Source organism: Notamacropus eugenii, chromosome 1 (assembly GCF_028372415.1).
Source record: "Notamacropus eugenii isolate mMacEug1 chromosome 1, mMacEug1.pri_v2, whole genome shotgun sequence".
Classification (NCBI taxonomy): Eukaryota; Metazoa; Chordata; class Mammalia; order Diprotodontia; family Macropodidae; genus Notamacropus; species Notamacropus eugenii.
Window position 1 is genome coordinate 477,497,198 of NC_092872.1, and position 22,833 is coordinate 477,520,030.

General features: G+C 43.7%; 1 protein-coding gene across 13 annotated transcripts in view; it reads right to left on the reverse strand.

The window, feature by feature from the left end:
- The window catches only part of ZNF618 (zinc finger protein 618), a 231,118-nt gene that overhangs the window by 8,758 nt on the left and 199,527 nt on the right, over positions 1-22,833 (reverse strand). For 6 of the 13 annotated variants that reach the window (XM_072632439.1, XM_072632435.1, XM_072632433.1 and 3 more), the window contains 5 exons: positions 18,327-18,578; positions 14,622-14,705; positions 13,210-13,254; positions 10,162-10,239; positions 418-519 (listed from right to left, as the gene is read on the reverse strand). In XM_072632439.1, coding sequence (XP_072488540.1) covers positions 418-519; positions 10,162-10,239; positions 13,210-13,254; positions 14,622-14,705; positions 18,327-18,578 — 561 coding nt within the window. The remainder of the gene's footprint in view (positions 1-417; positions 520-10,161; positions 10,240-13,209; positions 13,255-14,621; positions 14,706-18,326; positions 18,579-22,833) is intronic. The other 7 variants (XM_072632432.1, XM_072632438.1, XM_072632437.1 and 4 more) reach the window with 7 other exon arrangements.

Consider the following 22,833-nt stretch of genomic DNA (forward strand, 5'->3'; position numbering starts at 1 on the left):
AATGCTTTTACTAATATTACCTCATTTGATCCTCACAAAAACCTTGAAAGGTAGGTGCTATCACAATCCCCATTTTGCAGATGAGGAAATGGAGGCTGACTGAAGTAACTTGCCCAGAGTCACCAGCTAGTTAAGGTCTGGAGCTGGATTTGAACTCAGATCTCCCCAAGTCCAGGTCCAAGCCTGTTGGCTTCAATAGGCCTTGGCTTCTTCATCTATAAAACAGATGTGCTTTCTCCTTTCCTGCCTCTCCTCTGTCCTTGGAGAAGCCAGTGGCCTAGACGTGAAACAACTGTAAGAACCCATCAGAGCACCAGGGAGCTGTCCAGGGTGCTGGCAGAAGGCAGGGCATGGAGTGAGCACCAGACTGAAGGATGTTGTTGCAGCGAGGGCCCCCTCACAACCCTTCAAACATACCATTGTTGGTGCTGTTTCTTTGGGGCTGTGGTTTCCACTTCTCTTCCACGACAGCTGGAGGGGACCGGGGCTGGCTGAAGGCGATGTTGTTCTCATTGTCAGCTGTAAGACACAAAAGAGGGTGACTGAGCCCCAGTTCAGGAAGATGCTTTCAAGGAACCAGGCTCCCAGGGCCAACCAACATCACCAAGACAGTCTTCTAAAAACCCCATTAGGAAAGATGGTCTTCTTCATGACTTAAACCACAAGTCTGTTTATGTGTATGGTGTGTGTGGTTTTCCCCCAATTAAAGTGATGGCCAGAGTCCACTGGCAGAGAGAAATACTATAAAGATGATTACTGGCCCCTCCTTTGCAACTTTTTCCAATTGCTTTCCTGATCAGTCTAGCTCCAGCTCCACAAGTAACTCGCTATGTGACCCTGGGTAAGTCATTTCCCTTCCTCTAGGCCTCAATTTAGTCCTCTGACATCCCATGTTCTAAGGTCTTCTAGCTCTGACATACTATGTTGTAAGATCTATTCTAGTTCTGACACTTTGAGTTCTAAGTTCCCTTCTAGCTCTGACATTCTGAGTTCTATGGCTACTTCCAGCTCTGACATCATGTTTTCCTTCCCTGCTGTGACATTCTGAATTCCAAGGCCCCTTCCAGTTCTGATATTATGTCCAATGGCCCTCCCAGGTCTAACATGCTCTATTCCATGGATCCTTCTATTTCTAGTATTCTATTTCCAAGGCCCTTTCCAATCCTGACATTCTGTGTTCCAAAGGCCCTTTGGGGCTTTGACATACCAAGGAAGGTCCCTTGCAGCTCTGATGTTTTGTATCCCAAGACCCCGACCAACTCTATTGATCTATGTTCATAGTCCTTCTAGCTGGCATTTAATATATTTTAAGATTTTTTTTCCCATAGTACAGAAGAAAATTCTCTAACTCTGGAGTCAGAAGACCTGGATTCAAATCTTATCTCTGATCTCACCACCTGTGTGACTTGCATAATAAATCACTTAAATTCCCTAGGTTTCAGTTTCCCCATGAAAGAGTTGCACCAGTGAGCCTGGAAGTCCCTTCTAACTGTGATCTCCGGATCCCTTCCAGTTCTGCCAGTCTGTGTTCCAAGGGCCCCTTTCAGCCCTGGCACTCTACCAGTCACATCCATGAGCACACTTGCCACTGTCCATGGTAGGGCAAGAGCAGAAGGTTTCCGGATAGGAAACTGAGAAGGCAGTTTATTAGAGGGAATTACCCTCTGTGATTCAATGCCAAGTTAATGAGATTTGTGTATGTGGGCTTGATCCTCCTTATCAGTTAGGTTGTGAACTGCACAGATCATGGCTCCTCAAATTCACTCAATGGCGCCAAGCCTTTAATCCCAGTTCAGCCTAGCTGTCCCTTTTATTCCTGTGCACTGGATTGCCGGGAAGGCATTATGCAGCAGCACCAGACCTGAACAAAGCAGTCTAAAGGAAGTCAGAGCTGTATGTTGTACTGTATAATTACAGAATAAATTCCCCCCCTTTGTATTTTGCTGTTTTAGCTCAGAAACTCAGTCACCAATTTGCATTTTAATTGCTTCTCTCCATTGTGTTGCTGTTTGGGGATGAGGATGCACCTATAATCTTCCCCAATTATGGCTTAGCCTCCAGAAGTCACTAATGGAAGGGCTGGAGGGCCAACAGCTCTTCTGTCAGGAACGTGGAGCTCAGAGGATTTCATTATTCTCGAGAGAAGAGGAACCCAAACAGGACAGAAACAGAACTGCTAATAAGAATTTAAAAAATAATAACTAATAGCTATGGAGCTCTAAGGTAAACAAAGTGCTTTACACATATCTCATTCGATCCTTACAACAACTCTATGACTTTGGTGTAATTATCATCCCCATTTCAGTGATTAGCAAACTAAGGTTGAGGTAGATAGAGTGACTTGCCAGGTTCACACAAGTCAATAAGCCTTTATAAAGCTGTCACTGTGTGCCTGGCATTGTGCTGGGCACCAGAGATAGAAAGAAAGGCAAGAAAACAGTCCGTGCTTTCAAGAAACTCAGACTAGTGGGAGACATACATCTAGTAAATGTCTGAGGTAAGATTTGAATTCAAGATATCCAGATTCCAAATCCAGCACTGTCCTCTATTCCACTGAGATGCAATAAATAAAATTATTTAAAAATAAAAATTATTTAATCCCAGAGGGAAGATACTTTGGGCTCAGAGATTCAGAGCAATCTGGTAGGAACCTTACAAGCTATCTATTCCCAGCCCCTCACTTTACAAATTAGGAGGCTGAGACCCACAGAGGGTGGCATGAGTTGCCCTGGCCACTGAGGGTTACTCACAGCAGGGCAGAGCTGGACATAGGAGTTCTCATGTCAGCTCTATTCAAGGCCTTCCACAACCTCTTCCTAAACAACCTCTCCAGGTTTCTCTCACTGCTCCCCAACGTGCCCCCTATGTTCCAGGCTGCTGCTTTTCCCTGCCTTTCATGTCTCCAAGATTTCAATCAAGTGGTTGTTGGTCAGGCCCCTGCCTCTCTTCCTAAACTCCAGTACCTACCTCTTCCAGGAAGTCTTCCCGGACCAGCCCAGAGTTTCCCTTGCCTAGGAGTTTTCTCTATGCCTCATCTGACACGGAACACAGGATGCTTCCTGTGATGAGTGGACTTTTTTAGAACTATCTGATTTTTCCTACTAGACTGTAAGCAGAGACAAGGTTTCTCTCACCTTTGGATCCAACCCCACCCTTGCCCTTCAGAATCTAGTTCCTAGATTTAATACAAGGATTTGTTCTGTGAAGTCTGGACTTAGTTAAAGGGCTGCACTTGAGGACCTAGAGGGCCACATGCAGCCTCAAGGCTGCAGGTTCCCCACCCCTAATTCTAGCACAACTCCCTGTTGCACAGAGTAGGTACTCTGGACATATTTGTTGACTGATTCACTAACTGACCCAATTAATGGATATTTGCATACACATAACTATCAAAGGAAGATTTTCAAAGGTCAGTTTCTCCAAGTTGCTTCCTCTTTTTGGTTTTACCCATTCCCCGGAACAAAGTCACTGTTTTGTGCAAGGCATGGGGCTGGTGCTGGGGATGCAAAGGCAAAAATGACAAATGCTCCCCTTCCTTTAAGTAACATTTGTAGTCCTGGGGGAGCACAATATGCACACAGATAAGTAAATACAAAATGGCATTTGATCTGAACCCTGAAGGAAGCTAGGAATCCTAAGTGACAGAGGTGAGAAAGGAGGGCATTTAAGGGATGGGTATCCCATGCAATGAGACAATATCATTGTCTGAAACAAGAGTCATCTGGAAGATAGATTATGTGAAGGGAATAATAGGAATTATGTCTATAAATTTGGCTAAAGTTAAACTGTGAAGGATTTATAATCTCAAGCTGATCTTTTTGTGGTAGCAAAGAACTGGAAATTGAGGGGATGCCCCTCCATTGGGGAATGGCTGAATAAGTTGTGGTATGTGAATGTAATGGAATACTATTGTGCTGTAAGAAATGATGAGCAGAAGGATTTCAGAAAAACCTGGAATGACTTACATGAACTGATACAAAGTGAAGTGAACAGAACCAGAACACTGTACAAAGGAACAGCGATACTCTATGATGAAGAGTTTTAAAAGACTTAGCTCTTCTCAGTAAGACAATGATCAAAGACAATCCCAAAGGACTGAAAATGAAAAATGCTATCTGACTCCAGAGAAAGAAGTGATGTCTGAATACAGACTGAAGTAAACTATCTTTCTTTCCTTCTTGTCCTCTAGCACAAAGTGACTCTTATTGAAATGTTTTTACATGAATGCACATGTATAACCTTTATCAGATTGCTTATCCTATCAGAGAGAAGGGAGAAGAAGGATAGAATTTAGAATTCAAAACTTGACAAAAAAATTTAAAATTGTTCTTACATGTAATTAGGAGAAAATAAAATATTTTTAAAAATAAAGGGCATGAGGGAAAAAAGTCCCAAGCTGATGAGGCTGTTTTATCCTCAAATCTACAAAAAACCATCTAATATTTCTGAGCGAGTGACATCATCAGATCTGTGATTTGGTAAAATATTTTACTAGCAACATAGACAACGGCTTGCAGGGGGAAGAGAGGGAGGAGGGAGAGAGAAAGAAGTGAGAGAGGAGAAGAAGAAGATGAAGGAGAGACAGATAGAACATCCAGAGGCTATTATTATAATGGTCCAAATTAGATGTACTGATGGTTTGAACCAGAGTGGCAGTCAGGTAAGTGGAGAGAAGGGGATACAGACAAAAAATCTTTTGGAGGATACAGCAAGAGATGCCGTGAAGAACAAATATATATGACCTAAGGGAAGGAGGGAAGGATAGTAAGAGTTAGGGGTTGACTCTGAGGTTATAAACCTGGGTGACTAGAAAGATGTTCAAGAGATATAAGGAAGTTACTTTGGGCACTCTAACTACTACCATCTACAAGTTTATTTTGTCTAGAACCATAAAATTTCTGAGCTTTAAGCACTGTGAAAGACCTTTAGAGTGTCTAGTCCAAACTCCCTAATTTACAAATGAGGAAACTGAGGCCCAGGACAGTGACTTGTCCACACAGCTAGTGCTAGAGGAAGATCCAAGGCTCTCACCTCCCAGTCCAGTACTCTTCCCAATTACAAGGGGCTATCCTCTCATATATACGCCATGGTATGTGAGCCTTTTCAAGTGGTCTTTTCCCTTAAAGATTCCCAACTTTCCCTTTGACTCAGCAATATCACTTCTAGGACTGTATCTCGAAGAGATCATAAAACTGGGAAAGGGTCCCACATGTACAAAAATAATGATAGCAGCTCTCTTTGTGGTGACCAAAAAACTGGAAATCAAGGGGATGCCCATCAATTGGGGAATGGCTGAACAAGTTGTGGTACATGAATGTAATGGAATACTATCGTGCTATAAGAAATGAAGAACAGGAAGACTTCAGAGAGGCCTAGAAAGACTTATATGAACTGACGCTGAGTAAAAGGAGCAGAATCAGGAGAACCTTATACACAGCAACAACCACAGTATGCAAGGAATTTTTCTGGTAGACTCAGTCCTTCAGAGCAATGCAAGGACCTAAAAAATTCTGAGTGGAATTTTGAGGCAAAATGCCTTCCACATCCAGAGAAAGGACTATGGAATTGGATCACAGAATAAAGCAGACCATTTTCTTTTGTGTTTTGTTTTGTTTTGTTTTGTTTTACAGTTTATCCCATTCATTTTAATTCATCTATTCAACATGACTAAAGTGAAATTGTATTTAATAGGAAGGTATGTATAGAACTTATATAAGATTGAATGCTGTCTCAGGGAGGGAGTGGCGAGGGAGGGGAGAAGAAAGGGAGCGAGGAGAAAAAATCTAAGATATATGGATGCGATTACAACACTGAAAATAAAGTAATTATTAAAAAAAAATATTCCCAACCTATTCCTTTGGAATGGGACCACTGGAAGCCTCTCCCTTGCTTCTGGCCTACGTGCAAGGCAGTTATGTCTTTCTCTTCTGAACAGAAGCAACGACACCCACATTCTGACTTGTGTAGCACGAGTAAACTCCAAGATACCCAGGACCCCATATTCTCATAACTCTTGGTTTCTGAATGACCTTTGGCTCACCCTGCCCCACCTCAAAACTCCAGTACTATGCAAAGGAAAGCCTCAGCCCACCGCTGAAACATCAAATGACAGCCATGCTGACACCAAGACTACTAACAGCATTCTGCAACTCTACCCAGTGTCCAGGCCACCATTGCAACCAACAGGGCTCAGTTAAGTGGTGCAGCAGCTAAAACATTGGGCCTAGAGTCAAGAAGACTTGAGTTCAGATTTGACCTCAGATACTTACTAGTTTAGTGGTGTGCCCCTGGACAAGTCACTTAACTTTGTTTGCCTCAGTATCCTCATTTGTAAAAATGAGATGGAGAATGAAATGGCAAACCACTCTAGTATCTTTGCCAAGAGAATCCCAAATGGGGTCCCAAAGAGTTGAAAAACAACCTACCTCAAATTAAATATATAACTGGAAAAACATTCAGGAAGTACCTGAGTGACCCCTGTCTCTCCCATACAAATGTGTACTAACCCTTACACAACACACCTACACTCACTTAGCATCATCACACAAAGACAATGATGTTCTATGACCTGTGTTGTCATCAGTGTAGGAATTTCCAGTGAAAAACTCCCTCTATCAATGCAGCTGAGAAATTGCATATGTGTACCTCGTGGTCTTAGAGAGTTGCCTGGGAGGTCCCAAGGATCACACAGCCAGTGTGCACCAGAGGCTAGATTTGAACTTTGGTCTTGGTTCTGAGGCCAATACTCTATTTACTATGCTACATGGCCTCTTATGTAATAGATGTATTAGAAAAATTACTCCCCATCTCTGGGCCTCAGTTTCCTCCTCCGTAAAATGACATGGCTGAACCAGACTTGGTCTCTAAAGTATTAACACTGACTAATAGTGATTCTATAAGGTAGGGGGAAAGAGAGAGCATAGAAACAATGAAAAGAAGCCAAGAAGAAGGGAAAAGGACAGTGAGAAGAGGAAGACGGGAAAGAAAAAGATGAGAAGTTAAAGGAGAGGAGAATGATAAAGAGTAGAAAGGAGAAAGAGGAATGGGCAAAAAACTTCTCAGGGGATATTTTCTTCTCCCTTCAAAGCCTCTCCAAACCTTGAACATCCACCTCTAGAGGATCCTTATTGACCCTCACCCACACTGCTCACAGTATAAATGGACTTCCAAGCAATCAACCTGCAGGCCCTTCCAACCCTCAGAACCAACAACCCCATGGAAGGTCTGGGCTCTTTGTCGTCCATTTTTCATAATGAAACAAAAGAAGAGACAAGTCATAAGAAGGGAAACACAGCCACTGCACAAACTTGGTTTGGCTTAGCAGCTAGGTGGCCCAGTGGATAGAGCACCTGCCCTGGAGTCGGAAGGGCCTGAGTTCAAATCTGGCCTCAGACATTTGACATTTACTAGTTGTATGATCCTGGGCAAGTCACTTAACCTCAACTGCCTATCCTCACCCCTCCCTCCCCACCCCCTAAAATGAGAGGGCAACAGGCTGAGCTTGTGGGGGAGAGAAGAGAACCTGCCCCAGGATACTGATGGAGAAATAGCCACAGTATCTGTGACTTATGGGAAGTTTCAATCCTCCAAAAAAGGGCTAGTTTAATAGACCTTGCTTTTTGACTAGGATATTCTGAATCCTGTTCACTATGATCACTCAGTCCAAACTCAAGAGCCATAATGATGGTTTCTTTCTTTCCTTTCTTTTCTTCCCCTCTTCTTCTTCTTTCTCTTTCTTTCCTTCTTTTTCTTTCCTTCCTTCCCTCTCTCTTTTCTTTCTCTTTCTTTTCATTTCTTGAAGATTGGGTCTCCCTATCTCACCAGGCAGGAAATCCAGTAGCCACTCACAGGTCCAACACCACCACTGACAGGCATGGAAGCACTGATATGTTTTGTTTTACCTTTCTTAGGTAGCCTAGTGGCCTTCCCCTCCCAGAAGCTCACCATAGTGGGGCTGACTTAGTGTGAATACTCAATAGCTTCTGGCCCTGATGCAGTCCAGAACTTCTGAGCTCAATCAGACCAGCAACCTCAGCTTTCTCTAGTAGTAGGGATTATACATCTGTGCACTACACTCTGAACATAATGATGGTTCCCAAGATCAGATGGAGGGCACAGGGGGAGAGGGAAAAAAAGGTTGTTCCTCTGTCCAGCCTCTGAAACAAGAAGTGATGAGTGGTTAAAGGTCCTCACGGGGGGGGGGGGGGGGGGGGGGGGGGGGGGGGGGGGAGGGATGGGGGGGGGGTGGTGGTGGAAGTATCAACAGCCAATCAGCATGCAGTGGGTAAAAGAAATGTCGCAGGCTGCTGACCCCCTCCCTTTCTGAAGAGAGAACTGAATCTTAATTGGTCCTTGGCTAGGGGAAGATGACCAATCAGGAGGTTTAGAGAAGGACACCCTCCTCCACAATGACACTATTGGAGGAGAAAGGGATGTATCTCACAGGGGCCATCCAGCTAATGAAATGGTAGTTACTATTCTTAGGATGAATAAACTGGGGAGAGTTCTAATTTAATATGCTCCCGACAAGTTCCACTCTTGCCTTTGCACCTTTCTCAGCAGAGTGAACTTAATTAGATGTACTGATGAAGTCCCCGGGGAGTAGGAAGCTGGCATTCTCACCAGAATGTAGCCTGGTCCCTAACCTTCCCAGGAGGAATGAGAAGGTGGAATTACTGGAGCTTCTGAAACCTTTGGCACAGAAAACTGTTTGGGGCACTTGCCGACGGCCACCATTACCAATTTAAACATAATGTAATTATTAGCAAGACTGATTAACTTCACAAGCAGGAACCTCCGGGGTGAGATGAGAGACACAAGGCAGGAGCCCCCTACTCAGAAAATACCCATCCACCCCACTGCTTGATATTTCACGCTTAAAAGTATACTCCTATGGATCTTAAAGAAGGTTTTTCAGTCTCCAAGAAGTGTCTACTAAAATAAAGCTACCCATGAGAGTAGTTGCATCATAATCCATTACCAGGAATATTAGGGGGAGAGGGGAATAAGAGGGGAAGGAGAAAATGACAAGGTGATAACAGCCAGCTAAAAGCAGGGTCTTGGACAAGAAAGGATGGAAAGGAGAGGGGCAGACAAGACAAAGAGATTTCCAGGAATGAGGAGGTGGTAAGTCCTTCCGCCCTGGAACAGACCTCACCTGGTGTACTGTGTTCCAGTCTGAGTGCCATAATGTAGGAGGACATTGATAAACTAGCCAATAGTCCGAAGAAGGCAATCAGAATGGTACAGGGCTCTGAGTCTACGTCCCATGAGGAACAGCAGAAAGAACTGTGGGTGTTTAGCCTAGAGAAGAAGACTCAGGGGGAACTGAAGAGCCATCCTCAAGAAGGAGGATTTGATTTGGGGGACAGAACCAGGAATGATGATTAGAAGCAGCCTTAGGTTTGCTATCAGGAAGAACTTCCTATCAGTCAGACCAGTCACCCAAAAGTAAATGAGCTCTCTAGAGAGGGTCTGACTTCTCCCTCCTTGGACACTTTTAAGCAAAATCTGTAAGATTATTCATCAGGTTATGTTGTAGGAGGTAGTTTTATGGGTTAAACGAGATGGATGCTGAGGTTTCTTCCAACTCTAAATTCTGGGATTCACTGATTTCACAATTTAGTCATAGATCAGACCTGCATATTGGAGATAGATTGTATGGTGCTGTGTCCAGCCCTGGGGCTGTGAGGCCAGAATTCAGGCTCTGACTTAGATGCACTCTAATGATAATCTTACTCATATGAACAGCTTTTCAGAGTTCATAAAGTGCTTTCACATACATTATGATGGTTGCCCTGTGAGGCAGGGTAAGCTGATATTATTATGTTCATCTTATAGATGCGTAAACTGAGGTCTAGAGGGGTCAAGTGACTTGCCCAGGTCATATAGCAAATGAATGGGAAAGAACAGGAACCAGAAACTTTATCTCCTAATTCCTAGGCCTGTGTTCTGTCTGCTCCTCTTAGTTTGGACAAAATCTCCTTTGGGCTGGCAAGGAGAGTGCCTACTGTGTAGTGGGCCTCCCCTCCCCCCACAGCTCAGGCTACCTCACAGGCCAGTTGCCTTTAGGGACAATGCTCACCCTGGGTCCTTGGCCTCAGCTCTCCTTGCAGGCGGAGAGAAGGCCAGGCTCTGGCCACCTACCCACCCAGGGCTTACCTGCATGGGACTGCATGTGCTCCAGGAGATTGTTATAAAACTGGAACTGGATCCCACAAGCGCCACAGGTGTAAGGTTCTGTTTGGGAAAAACCATTTCAACCTGGTTACAATCGGCACAAGGCTGTGTGGTGCGCATGTATACGCTACTGGGTGCCGCAGGGCTACATATTCCTGGCAGGCTACGTATGGCCTGCCCCGCTGGGCTCATGGACTTCCAGAGTTCTCCCAAGAGAAGGGACACTCTCCTTTTCTCTGCTGAGCTCCTGTCCAACTTTTTTTTTTAAGAAGGGAAGTGACAAACTCTCTTAGACTATTTCCTTTCGACCTATAAGTGGTAGATTTGGTTATGTCTTAGCGGGCAAATGGCATTGCGGGGAAAATTTTTTAAAATCACTAAGCTCAGGGAGTGACGTGAGGCCTTTGTTTACATTCCTAAAAGGAAGTGACAGAGGAACAGGAAGCTGTGGGAGATGTGGTGGCATCGCCACTCAACAAGCAGCAAAATCAAAGAGCGTCACGGGCTCCTACTCTCTGCCTCTTGTTGCCCAAGTACCTCAGTCCTGAAAAGCCATGGGCCCAGCTCTCTGGGGCTGCCACTGGCCTGGGACTGTTGACAGAAACTGTTATTTCTCTCAGGGAGTGGCTGATGGAGATAAAGGACAGGTCTCACCCTTCTCGGGCAGAATAGGACACCTGGCTGTTTGGAAACCCATTCTTTCATTGAGAGAAGTCATTGGATATCTTTGTGGCTTACAAGGTGTGTGCTCTTAAAGACATCCCACACCTCTGCCCATGTAATGTCCACCTAGAATACACTGTCCCATTCCTACCCTTTATTTCATCTGCCTAATCTCTGTCCTTCCATGCCCAGTTAGTACTACCTTAGAATCAGACTTAGAGGTGTGACCTCAGAGGCCATCTGGTCCAAACCAACCCCCCCTTTACAGATGAAGAAACTGAGGTACAGAGGAATGAAGGGGCAAGCCCAAGGTCACACAGGTAGTTAACAGTCCAAGGTAGGATCTGAACCCAGTACTCTTTCCACCATAACAGGCTGCTTCCCTTCTCTCTGATGCTGTCCCTGAGCATCCTTAGACAGGCATTATTTCTCATACCTGCTTCTGCTTGCCCATCTCTTGTAGTGCTTCCTGTACAGAGGCTGGTATTATATCCTGGTATAAGATCAAGAACCTGTTCCTCTACAAGGCCTTCACCAGTGCCACCCAAATGCCAGTGATACCTCTGTGGAATCAGCCTGAATGTCACATGTTTATGCTTGTGCATGCGGGACTATGTCATTTTCTCTTTGTATTCTTACACCTTATTTGATTAATACTTGTCGATTTTTATCTTGTCCCCTACCACTGTGTGAGCACCCCAATGGCGGAGACTGTGTCTTACTCATCTTTCCATCTTCCACATAACATCTAGCTTGGGGCCTTTCACAGAGCAGTCAAATATTTGTTAAACTAAGCACTAAATCTGAGGCAGAGGACCCATGTTCCCTCCTCCTGGCTCCATTATGCCCACCCTATAGATCCTAAGAAAGAGGAAAAGGAGAAGAGATGACAAAGGGGAAGAAAAGGAAGGAACAGGTATGATGGGAAGTCAGCAATGAACTCGGTAATGGAAAAGATGTCCAAGAAATCCTATCTGATAACCAAGGGGATTATACTTGGGAAGATAAGTTCACCAATCTCATTCTTGACCAAAAGCCCTCCGATCAATTTGGAAACAAGAGGCCTGAAAGGCTGGGGTAGCAACAAAATTCAAGGGTTAAGACAGAGAGGTAATTACTTCCCTAAATTATACCTTCTGCTGCTGGCAGATGATAAACTTAGCAAGAGTCAAGGCCTGATTTCTCCTACTCTATTAAGAAAGTGCTCTCTCTCCCCCTCCTCCAAAGCCTGTCCAACGCTGCCCTAGCCTCCCCCCCAAAAGGGTGGGAGCAGAAACCCTCATGTTTAGGATCCAAGCACAGGAAGCCCTCAAGTCACCTCTCAGTCCCAGCCTAAATAACTCCCCCCCAGCCCCCTAAAGACAAAAAGTCAGACCGAGAGGCAGGGAGGGAAAAAGCAAATTCCTTTGCCCCCCCTCACACTCTGCCTTGGTTATACTTATCTGTGCATATGTTAAATCCCCCCAGTAGAAAATAAGCTTCTTGAGGGCAGGGGGTACATCACTTTTCATCTTTGTTCACCATCCAGTAGCCAGAGAAATGCCCAGCATATGGTAGGTACTTAATAAACGTTAACTGAATTATAGAAGGTAGGGTGAAGAGGTAAAGGAAAGAAGACAGATGGGAAGGGAGAGGGGGAGAGATTAGAAGTGGGGTGGGGAAGAAAGAAGGAACAAAAGGGAGAGGTCTGACCTCCAAACTGCAGGTCTCAGAGACACACAGGAAGAACCAAGTGAAGGACTGTGTTCCCACAAGGATGGTAGGTAGGCCATTTGGCCTAGATCTAGCCCTTCATTTTCATCTCATCCCACTACTCCCTCTGGAGCTCAACAGCCCAAGCTACCCCTCTGGAAGGCCCATTCAGGCTCTAAGTGAAGGGTCTGCTTGGGGAGGGTGGGGTCTGATAGACTCTGCGCTACCAAACACATATGGTGAGGTGCTTGTTTAACAGGGGGTCAGCTTGCTGTGTGTACATCACCACCAAAGCTTGGTTTAAGAGCCACAGTGTGTTGCCAGAAGACAGGCAACTTGGGAAAAGGAACATCTCCCATAACACCAGGTCCTTCCATAATCCAGCCCAACTATCCCAGACACTGCAGCCCAAGTAAGTGTCTCCAATTGACCCAGATGCCAGGCTCAGAGTTCAAGAAACTACATCATATTTTTCAAGAGCTTCTAACCCAAGCTACAGATATTTAGACAGTGCCCATACCATCCCTCCTCCCCACAATCTTCTCTAGACTTCCCCTTCTCAAGCATCCCAGAGTAAAAACTGCTTCCCAAGAGAGGCATCACAACTGAGAAGACAGAAACACGACTGGCACTGACCAAAAGAGCCTGGGCACCTTCCCAATGCCCATCACTTACTCTGCAAGAGCGGGAATGGGTTGGAAATCAGGGGACTTGCAGCTTCTGCAAATAAGAAACAGGTTTAGACGAGAAGGGCTCCTAAAGGTTTTCTGGGGGGGAGGGGAGTGCATGAAGATGTGGCCCGTCCCACAATGAGCTCCCCTACCTCTCCAACCTTACCTCCCATTGGTCCCTACTATGCACCCTCTGGAGCAGCCAGGCTGTTCTTACAGTCTCCTAAACATGCCTACCCTTCAAGGATGTTCTTAAGCTATGTATCCCTCTCTAAAGAGATCTCTCTCTTTTCTGGGATTATGAAACCTTTGCTGTCTGTACCCCCAAACCAGTGTTAAGATTCCCCATCTCATATTCCTCTCAAAGTGATCTCTAAATGGGCAAAGACTAATTGTACCTCCCTAGTGTGCCACATCTGAGGACCATTCTTATCCAAACAGGTAGAAAGAGAAATACAAGATGTGGGACAGTAGAAAAAGTACAGGGCTTCGGGTCAGGAGACCTGAGAGTCCAAGTCTGGGCTCTGCCACAAACCAGTGACCTTCAGCAAAGCCTCCATTTCCTTATTACTAAACAGGAGACAACACACCCTGCCTGACTTCCCTGCATGAGGCCTAGGGAATCTAAGAGATGTGAAAGGGCTTCAAAAGTTAAGGTAACGAGATTCAGTCTTCATTTTAAAACATTTTACAAACTTACAAGTTACAAATATATAAAACCCAAGTGCTATGGGTGAGGGCTTGTGGTTCATGCTAGGAAGGCCTAAACCTGTGATTTCCTTGATGCAGAGAGCTTCTAATGAAGGAATTTCTTCTACCCATGAAAATCAGCAATCGTTCTACAGCTTATCATCTTAGAAAATTCCCTGGGGATGCCAAGAGTTTACATGACTTGCCCAGGATCCCATGGCCTATATGTGTGAGAGTGCAGAAAGAGAAGCACATGAACCCTAGTCTGGCTGACTCTAAGGCCAGCCTTATCTCCCCTACCCCACGTTTCCCATCTCACAGGGAACATTACAAGCATTATTACCCCTAGGTCTGTGTGGATAAGGCCTGACTTCACCAGCTTACTTCAAGACTGACCTAAATAGAAAAAGTGGGGTTATCTTTTCCCATCATTGTAATGGGATGAGTTTCCCTTGGTGTTCTGGGGCTAACGAGCTTTTTGAATGTGGCTGGATTCACAAGCTTCCCTTGGAAATACAAAGAGGACAGGGCCAGAGTTGCCTATTTAACAGACTCGCTGAGTAGGCTTGGGACAAGCATGCTCTGTTGTGTGCCTGTGGGTTGCACATGTACCCAGGACCTGACACTATATGAAGGTTTAGGGGAAACTGTGTGGTCCTTATGGGGTAATGGTGGAGCAGAAACGCCAACGGGAAAAGCTCTGTCTGCCTAGGGGCTGATACTTACCACTTGAGTTTTGAGAACTGCTGTTCGTTTCTTCAAAATTGTTTTGTGCTTTGTTCTCGACTCTCCTACTGAAGGCGCTTTCTGCTGGGTAGGGAAGAGAAAGAGAGAGAGAGAAGGAGAAAGAGAATGAGAGAGACAGAGACAGAGAGAGAGACAGGATGGTGACTAGTCAGCACTGGTCTTTAAAGGAGGATGATGAGAGGAAGAGAAGCAGGGGTCCTTGTGCCCCCTAAAACCCTAGAATGGTAGCAAAGCCTTGGAATATGGTCAGAGTGGGAAGGGCATGTGATCAATTAAATCACCACTGGTCTACAGAACAGTTCTTTAGCAGTCCCTCAATGAGATGCCAGCTGGTTAGCAGAAATGTTACGGCACAACCTTCCCGTCTTGTGCCTATTTTCCAGGTAGCTACATCTCAGCGGTAGTAATAGCCTAGCCAGAGGACCAGATATGGACTCTAAATCTTAGAGGCAGACTAGAGGGCTGGACTTGGAGTCAGAAGGACTGGGTTCAAATTCTATGCTAATTACTAGCTGAGAGAACTTTAACAAATCACTTAATTTCTCTGGCTCTCCATTTTCTTATCTGTAAAAAGCGGGGAGGTAGATTAAACAAAAGGACTCAAAGATTCCTTTCTGGTCTAGATTCACGATTCCATAATATGGAGTTGGTACAGAAAGAACACTGGATTGTAGATGGTAAGACCTAGGATTCTCACCCCAGCCTTGCCACTCAGTAACTGGGTGAACTGGGAGAAGTAACTCAGCCTCCTATTGCCTCAGTTTCCCCATGTATAAAACAAGAAAGAAAAAAAAACACCTGCCCTGCACAAGCTGAAAATCTTTTGGTCTTTTAAAGTGCAAAGCACTTAAAAAAATGGCAATTTACTACACAATAGAAATCATCTAACACACATGTGTTTGACAGATGAGGAAACTGAGGGTCAAAAGAGAGCTGGAATTCTCCCAGGGTCACACAGAAGAGGCCTGGAGAAGACCTAGGTCTGCTTCTCAATCCAGGATGCTTTCCTAACCCTAACCCTAACCCAGCTCTTCTCTGAAGGAACATTCCAAAGAGGAATCTGACTTCAGTTGGAAAAAGTTTAAAGGAGGAAGTGGAAGAGGGAGGAAGGAATGAGAAAAAGAGAGGGCCAACTGGTAGGTGGGTCAGCTAACTCTTCAACACTGAGTTCTAAACTTGATGGAACTTTTCAAGCATTCTAAGTTAAGAGGGCATCAGGCCTGGAATCATTGGGAGAGAGGAGGAAATGTGGTATCCAGAGTAGCAACAGAGTTATTAGCTCAATTTGCTGAAGTTATTTCAGCAGTTAACCCCATAGAAGGAAAGGGAGATTTCTTCTTGAACAAGGCAGGGACCAGGAAGGGGAGGTGTCTGCCTACAGGGTTTATTTAACACTCGGCTGCCAGGGAACTTAGACAACACTTCTTCATTCCTGTCCCAACCCCTCCCCACTAGTTGTGAAAACATCGTTACAGCCCATTCTGCAGTGCGCACTGAGAACAGAACCAAAGAATGTCAGCACTGGAAAGAACTTGGATATCATCATCCAAGCCCTTTGTCTTACAGATGAGTAAGTAACAGAGGCAGCAAGAGGCACAGTGGATAAAGTGCTGGGCATGAATTCAGGAAGACCTGAGTTCAAATCTTATCTTAGTTACTTATTAGCTATATGACCCCTGAGCAAATCACTTTCACCTCTGTCTGCCTCAGTTTCTTCAACTCCAAAGTGGGGATAATAACAGCACCTACTTTCCAGGGTTATTGTAAGGATCAAATGAAAAAATATTTTTAAAGCACTTAACACAGTGCTCATAGTAGGCCCTTTCTTCCTGCCTTCTTCCCCCACCAACCCTCTCCATCTCATAGATGAGGAACTACAGACTACAAAAGTCAAGACTCCCATTGTCCATCAAAGCAACTCTCAAGACCCTGCATTCCAAGGCACCCTGCTACACACCTTCCTCTCCCCTCCATAGTCCCTTTTGTGATGGGATGCCTATGGAAATCCTCCTTCCTAGAAGGACTGTCCCTAAAGGTCTTCAGGCTATAAGTTACACAGAATACAATGGAGGAAAGGATACAGTAGAATTTTGTATAAAGTTGTTGGGGGAGGAGGGTAGAATAAAAACTCAATTCTTGGTGGGGTAAAGTGACCCACTTTCTATTATAACTTCCGTGAAACCAGGATCAGCTGTAATCATTCCCTCTTCAGAATGGGTGTGGTATGGGGTGGTGCCTGAAATCTATTGAGGGATACACAAACAAAGGAAAAAGTCGACGGCAAATTCTGATTCAATGAATATCCTGTTCTTACTGCCTCATTAATGAAGTGGACCTAAAAGTGATTATTTAGGTAAAAAACAAAATTGGCTCTAAAACAAAAGAACAGTTATGGAAGTCATAACACTGATGCTGATCAAATGGTAAGAAATCACCTGTAATTTCATTCTGATCAAACAAAGTTAGGAAAGGAAGAGTTAAAACATCAACTGATTAAACAGATACCCATGGATACATAAATCTTTCTGGCTTAACCCCACAGTTAAATGAACTGAACACCCTTTAGATTAAATATATCTCGATTTCCTTTCTCAAGGACTCAAGTCATCGTCAGCTCAGCCCATGAGAAAGCTGACAGTGCATACAACTCCTCTGCTGGTCATTTCATAGCTGACCACCACGCTCACTCTGCTGACCTGCCTTAAACAGTGCATTACTTAAACAGAAGTTTCTTTTTTCAAAGATAACGACAGTATTGCTAGAGAACACACACAATCTCTGAGTGACCTTCATTTAGAGAAATGGCGAATCCTAAGATTTGCAATATCAGGATAAGAAATGTATCCATTAAGTCATATTTATATAGTGCCAGCACATAGTAGGAGACTATTAAATGCCTGCTGTATGAATGAATTTATATAATTAACTTGACTGAACTAATATCCATAAGCAATGGTCAAATTAGGAGAAACTTCCTCTATTCAGAATTCTGTTTATAATAACCATTTATGCCAGTTTTTGCGAAAATGTCACACAACAGTCACTGTGTTTTCACAACTGCCAGGAGCTGCAATAATTACTAACCTAATGGTTTATTAAACTGCTGTCCTCATTAAAGACTCTGAGCACAACTGAAGGATGTTTTCCTAAAAAATAACCTTGAGAATCAAAGTGTGTAAATACAAGCACATTTTATCACTTTGCTACTTTTTAAGCACTGTTTGAATGATCTATTAGCCCCTAATGAGGGCTGGAACCATCGGTTAAAAAAGCAGATCATTAGGTTGAAAACTTGACATGTGAGCACAAGGACTTTCACCCATTTGGCTGATCTTTCATTAACTCTTATCGAACACAATAAACGATAATTCTCACTAGAGCTCATAGTCCAAGTGTTTCCCATTAGCTCAGGACACCAGGTTTTAAACCAGATTTATTGCTGCCCTTATAGTTAGTCTTGCCTTATCAAGGATTTTCCTCAAGAAATAGGTATGGCTGGGGGCTGCTGGCCTCTTTATTGCCACTTCACATTGCTGGAGATTTCACTTCCATTCCCTTTTGCTATGTGCAGCAATGGGATTCCATCTAAGACTGGAATGGGTGCAGAGAAAGGCAGGGATCACTTCAGAGGTGGAAAGCCCACCCAACAGTTAAGAAAGCTGAGGGCACAAAAGCCATTGGTACCTGTGGTTGCCTTGCTTCCTGGGGATCCGGAATTTGGAGCACGGAACATCTGGGTTTGGGAGGCTGGAGGGGCACCAGAGGAGGTGCGTTGTAGAAGGGTGGAGCACCGGACTATGGAAGCTGGTGTTTTTTTGCCCGACTGGCTCGTCTGTGTCTTCACTGCCATGAAGAGTGGAGATCGAGAGAACTCTGGATGTGAACACTCAGAACTAGTGTCGGGTTCCTCAGACGGCTCCCACCCAGCGGAGGTACCTGGCAGGATCGGGTCCTCAATGTCGGCTTGCCCGAGGCTCTCCTGTGGGCTGTGCCGCCATCTTGGATTGGCAGCCTCTTATGACCATGGCCCCCCCCCCCCAACAAACCCCCCAGAAAGGCAAAGAGCTGGGAATGACTTCACCAAATTCTACTCCCTCTCCCCATTCCTTGACAAATGACAAGGATCCCTCCCCCATACCCTTTTGTATAGGTAAACCTGAGTTACTTAGAATCATAGGACCATGCCTTGAAGTATTCTCTGCACTCTAGCCAGGCAATTAACTTTGGCAGGGGGGAGGAGGGAAGAGGAGAAAGAGTAGGGGTGTGATCTCCACGGTAGTGATAAGAAGATTTCTTAGTCAGCATGCTTAGAAACCTACAACTATTTCCCCATATCTAAATTCAAATAAAAAGATACAAAGGGTCATGATCAGGAGAGATAATATTGGTCCCTGGTTTCTAGCATATAAGGGACTAGTACACACAATCTTTGGACAGTACAACCAATGAGATGTGAATTGACAATTCTCATAAATCCAAAGTATTCTCTGGTTCTCAAAAAGCCCTGCAGTAAGCAGGGTCAATCCATTTCCAGGAGTTCCTAACATTTTGCTGGTTAACACGATGCTGGGCAACCAGAACTTAGTATCTGCATAAAACACTAATCATCTTCAAAAAGTCTCGGGCACTCCTGGCCTGGGGCTAAGGCATCTAGCCTTGATATGCATTCACACACAAATGGATTCTCTGTACTTATTAGTTTCAAAGAAAGAGAAGGAATGAGTGTCCCACACAGTCCTGCATGGAAAAGCCCCATCACAGGACAGTTTCCTAAAGCAACCAGGACCATAATAATCAGGCTGATATTTAACAAATCAACTCAGTTAGCCTTTATTAAGAACCTACTCCGTGCTGGGTGCTGGAAAAACCAAGAGAAAAACAAAATAGGCCCCGCCCTGGGAGGAGGTCACATTCTACAGGGCTGACTCGTAGATATTTAAAAGGGTCTACTGATGAAATCTGTGATAACTAGAGTTATTTCACAGCGTTGTTTTCTTAGGCTATTATTTTCTTAGGTCATGGTATTCAGACCATTTCTAAGTTTATCAGTGAAAAAAAACTCTGGTAGAAGTGGAAAGTGGCCTCCATGTATTCTAAGACTCAATATTCCTCATTTTGACATGACAGCTACTCTAGTCACAAGGCATTCATGCATCTAACACTTCTGGTAATACTGCTAGGCTTTCCCAGTTGGGTGCTAATTGGGCATAAGGCTACTTGACACCTATGGGGAATTAAAACTCAAACATTTCCTATCTCAACTTACCTATGAAATCTATTTTTTTCCCATCCACAATAATGGCTGAGTTCAGTGGTAGCAAATTAATAACCATTTATCATTTTTCATAGCATCAGTCTAAGATACCTACTTCTTCTCCCATAACTGGGGTCACAAACTCTTCCAGGTGCCTTACAGAAAATACTTAGCTCCAACCCCATTCCTTTAGTGTCAACAAACTGCTATCCTTTTCCTCTTTTTTTTTTCTGTGAAGACCAACAGCTTTACATCCCTGAGGAAGCAGATGACTAACAGTCATCTCCCTTCAGGCAGCAGTTTATAAGGTAGGCTTCACGGCTTTAATTTTGAGGAATCTTAACAGTTCTCATGCCTTCTAAAAGTTGACTTTGGTTCAATGAATGTCAGAGCTAGACCATAAAGATAATCTGGTCCAAATCACCAGAAGAAACCAAGGTCCCATAAAGAAGTGATCCAGTCACTCCGTGATTTAGTGGCAGAATTAGGATCAGAATCTAGGTCTGGGGAGAACATGAGGCAAACTAACTCCTTCTTTACTGAGATGTAGCGGTAGAGAGGTCTGAAATTCCCTTGCTCTCACCTCTCATATCCATTTTGGGATGAAAGTCGGGTAGAAAATGATGGTCTAAACCTAATCTTTGCCCAACTGCTTTCCAATTTTCCCAGCGTTTCTTATTAAATGGGAAGTTCTACCTGAAGTAACCTATGTTCTATTTATCTCTCAAAACAGATTCATTTCTGCCTTTCAGCAACTGTAGATCACACTCGTGGGGAATGTGCTTTTCACAAGAGGGATGGCTCTGGCATGAAAGAGGATATGATAAAACGATAGTAAATTTCAGAAGAAAGAAGCAGGAGACTTACTTATAATACTTAGGAACATTCAGAAAAGGTGATGTATATGCAAACATGCTCACATCCAAATGACAGCAGAATAAATACGATGGTTAACTCTACAAATTTAAGTTCTCCAAGTTTAGAAAACCAAAGGTCAGCTTTTTAGAAGTAACAACATTAGTTCGCTCAGTCCTGGGAAGTGTATGAAAATATAATATCTGCCACCATCTCATGCTTTATAACTTTCAAAATTATTTTACAACTCTCCCTTCATCGAATACCCAAATCCTCACAACTACTCTGTGAGCTGGACAGGGCAAGAATTATTATCCCTACTGTACAGACTAAGTTCAACTGAACAAATTGTGGTATATGACTGTGATGGAATGATACTGTGCTATAAAAAAGGATGAGCAGGATGGTTTCAGAAAAACCTGGTAAGACTTACATAACTGATGCAAAATGAAGTAAGCAGAACCGGGGAGCATTGTATACAGTAACAGAAATACTGTAAGGAAGATAGACTATATAACACTTAACTACTCTATTCAAGACAATTCCAAACGACCCATGATGAAAAATATTATTTTCTCCCTCCAGAGAAAGGGAAATGATGAGATCCCAGGCTAAATGCAGACTAAAGCATACTTTTCAAAAATGTTATTTTTATTGTTTTATTTTATTTGTATTTGATATGGAAATATCAGGTTGCTTAGCTTCTCAGGGAGGGAGAAGAGGCAGGAAGGAGAGAATTTGGAATTCAAAATTTTTTTAAATGATTGTTAATTTTTTTATACATGATTGGGAAATATTTAACAAAGTAAATAAATAAATTTTTTTTTAAAAAGCCCAACGTGGTAAGATGAATTGCTTAAGGTCCACAGAACTAGTCAATAAAAGATCCAGTAATGACTCATGTCTCCTCATTCCTAGTTCAATGTACTTTTGTTTCCTTGACTAAATGGAGTTACCTATCAGCTGATGCAAGCCACATATCAACTCTGCTAATTCTAAATTTAACCTTGTTTGGAGTTCCAAGCCATCAGAAACTACACTTCTGTTTAGAAAGAACTCATAGCTGATTCGTACCAAACAGTCCTGCCTCCTTCTAGCCACTCTTCTTGCCTTTTCTTCTACATTCCTCCAAACTTGTCTAGGACTCATGGAACGAGGTGGGTCCATGACATGAAAGATTAAAAACCCATGTTCTAACCAGCCTTAGAGACAAAGGACAAATCACTAACATCACTAACGTTTCCAGGAGATCACCACCAAACCACAACCCAATAAGAATTTCCTACTCTGGAACACCATCAAGAAAAGCTATTATGTGGCCATCCTATTAAACGGAGAGAGAGATCTGCTTGGTTCTAGATCAAGTCTCACATACTCATGCAACAACATACCTGAGTCTTTTGCCACCTGAACCTCTATTTGGTTTTCCAGACAGGCAGAAACACATAGACTACTTTCTGGGCACCTCAAAAAAACATGGGCTATTCTCATGCTCCTATGGGGAAAATATGATATCAAAGACTCATAGCACTCAGAGCTGGAAAAGACCTTGGCAGCTATCTAATTTAATCCACATCCAAAAAGGAATCCCCATTCTAACACATATGACATATATCTGGTGTGGGCTCTACTCCCTCCGACGAAGGACCTCCCGAAGCATCTCATTCCACTTCTGGACAGCCCTCACTGCTAGTAAGTGTTCCCTGTAATCAAGCCTTAACATGCCTCTTGGCAACTTTTACTAATTACACCTTGTTCTGCCCTCCAGATCAAACAGTCAAAACAACTCTTTTTCATATGACAAGCTTCAAATATTTGAAGATACTATCATGTCCCCTTCAGTTTTCTCAATCTATCAACAAGCATTTACCAAGTGACAGCTCCAGGAGTTCCCTCTAACGATGAAATCACAGGTTCAGTCCCTATCCATATCCCTAGTACATGCCAGGCACTGTGCTAGGTTCTGGAAATATGAAAGTGAAAGTCTCTGCCCATAAGGAGTTCACATTCTACCAGGCAAGACAATGTGTGCATATATACATGTTATGTGCAAAATAAATAAAAAGTAATTTTTGGGGGGAG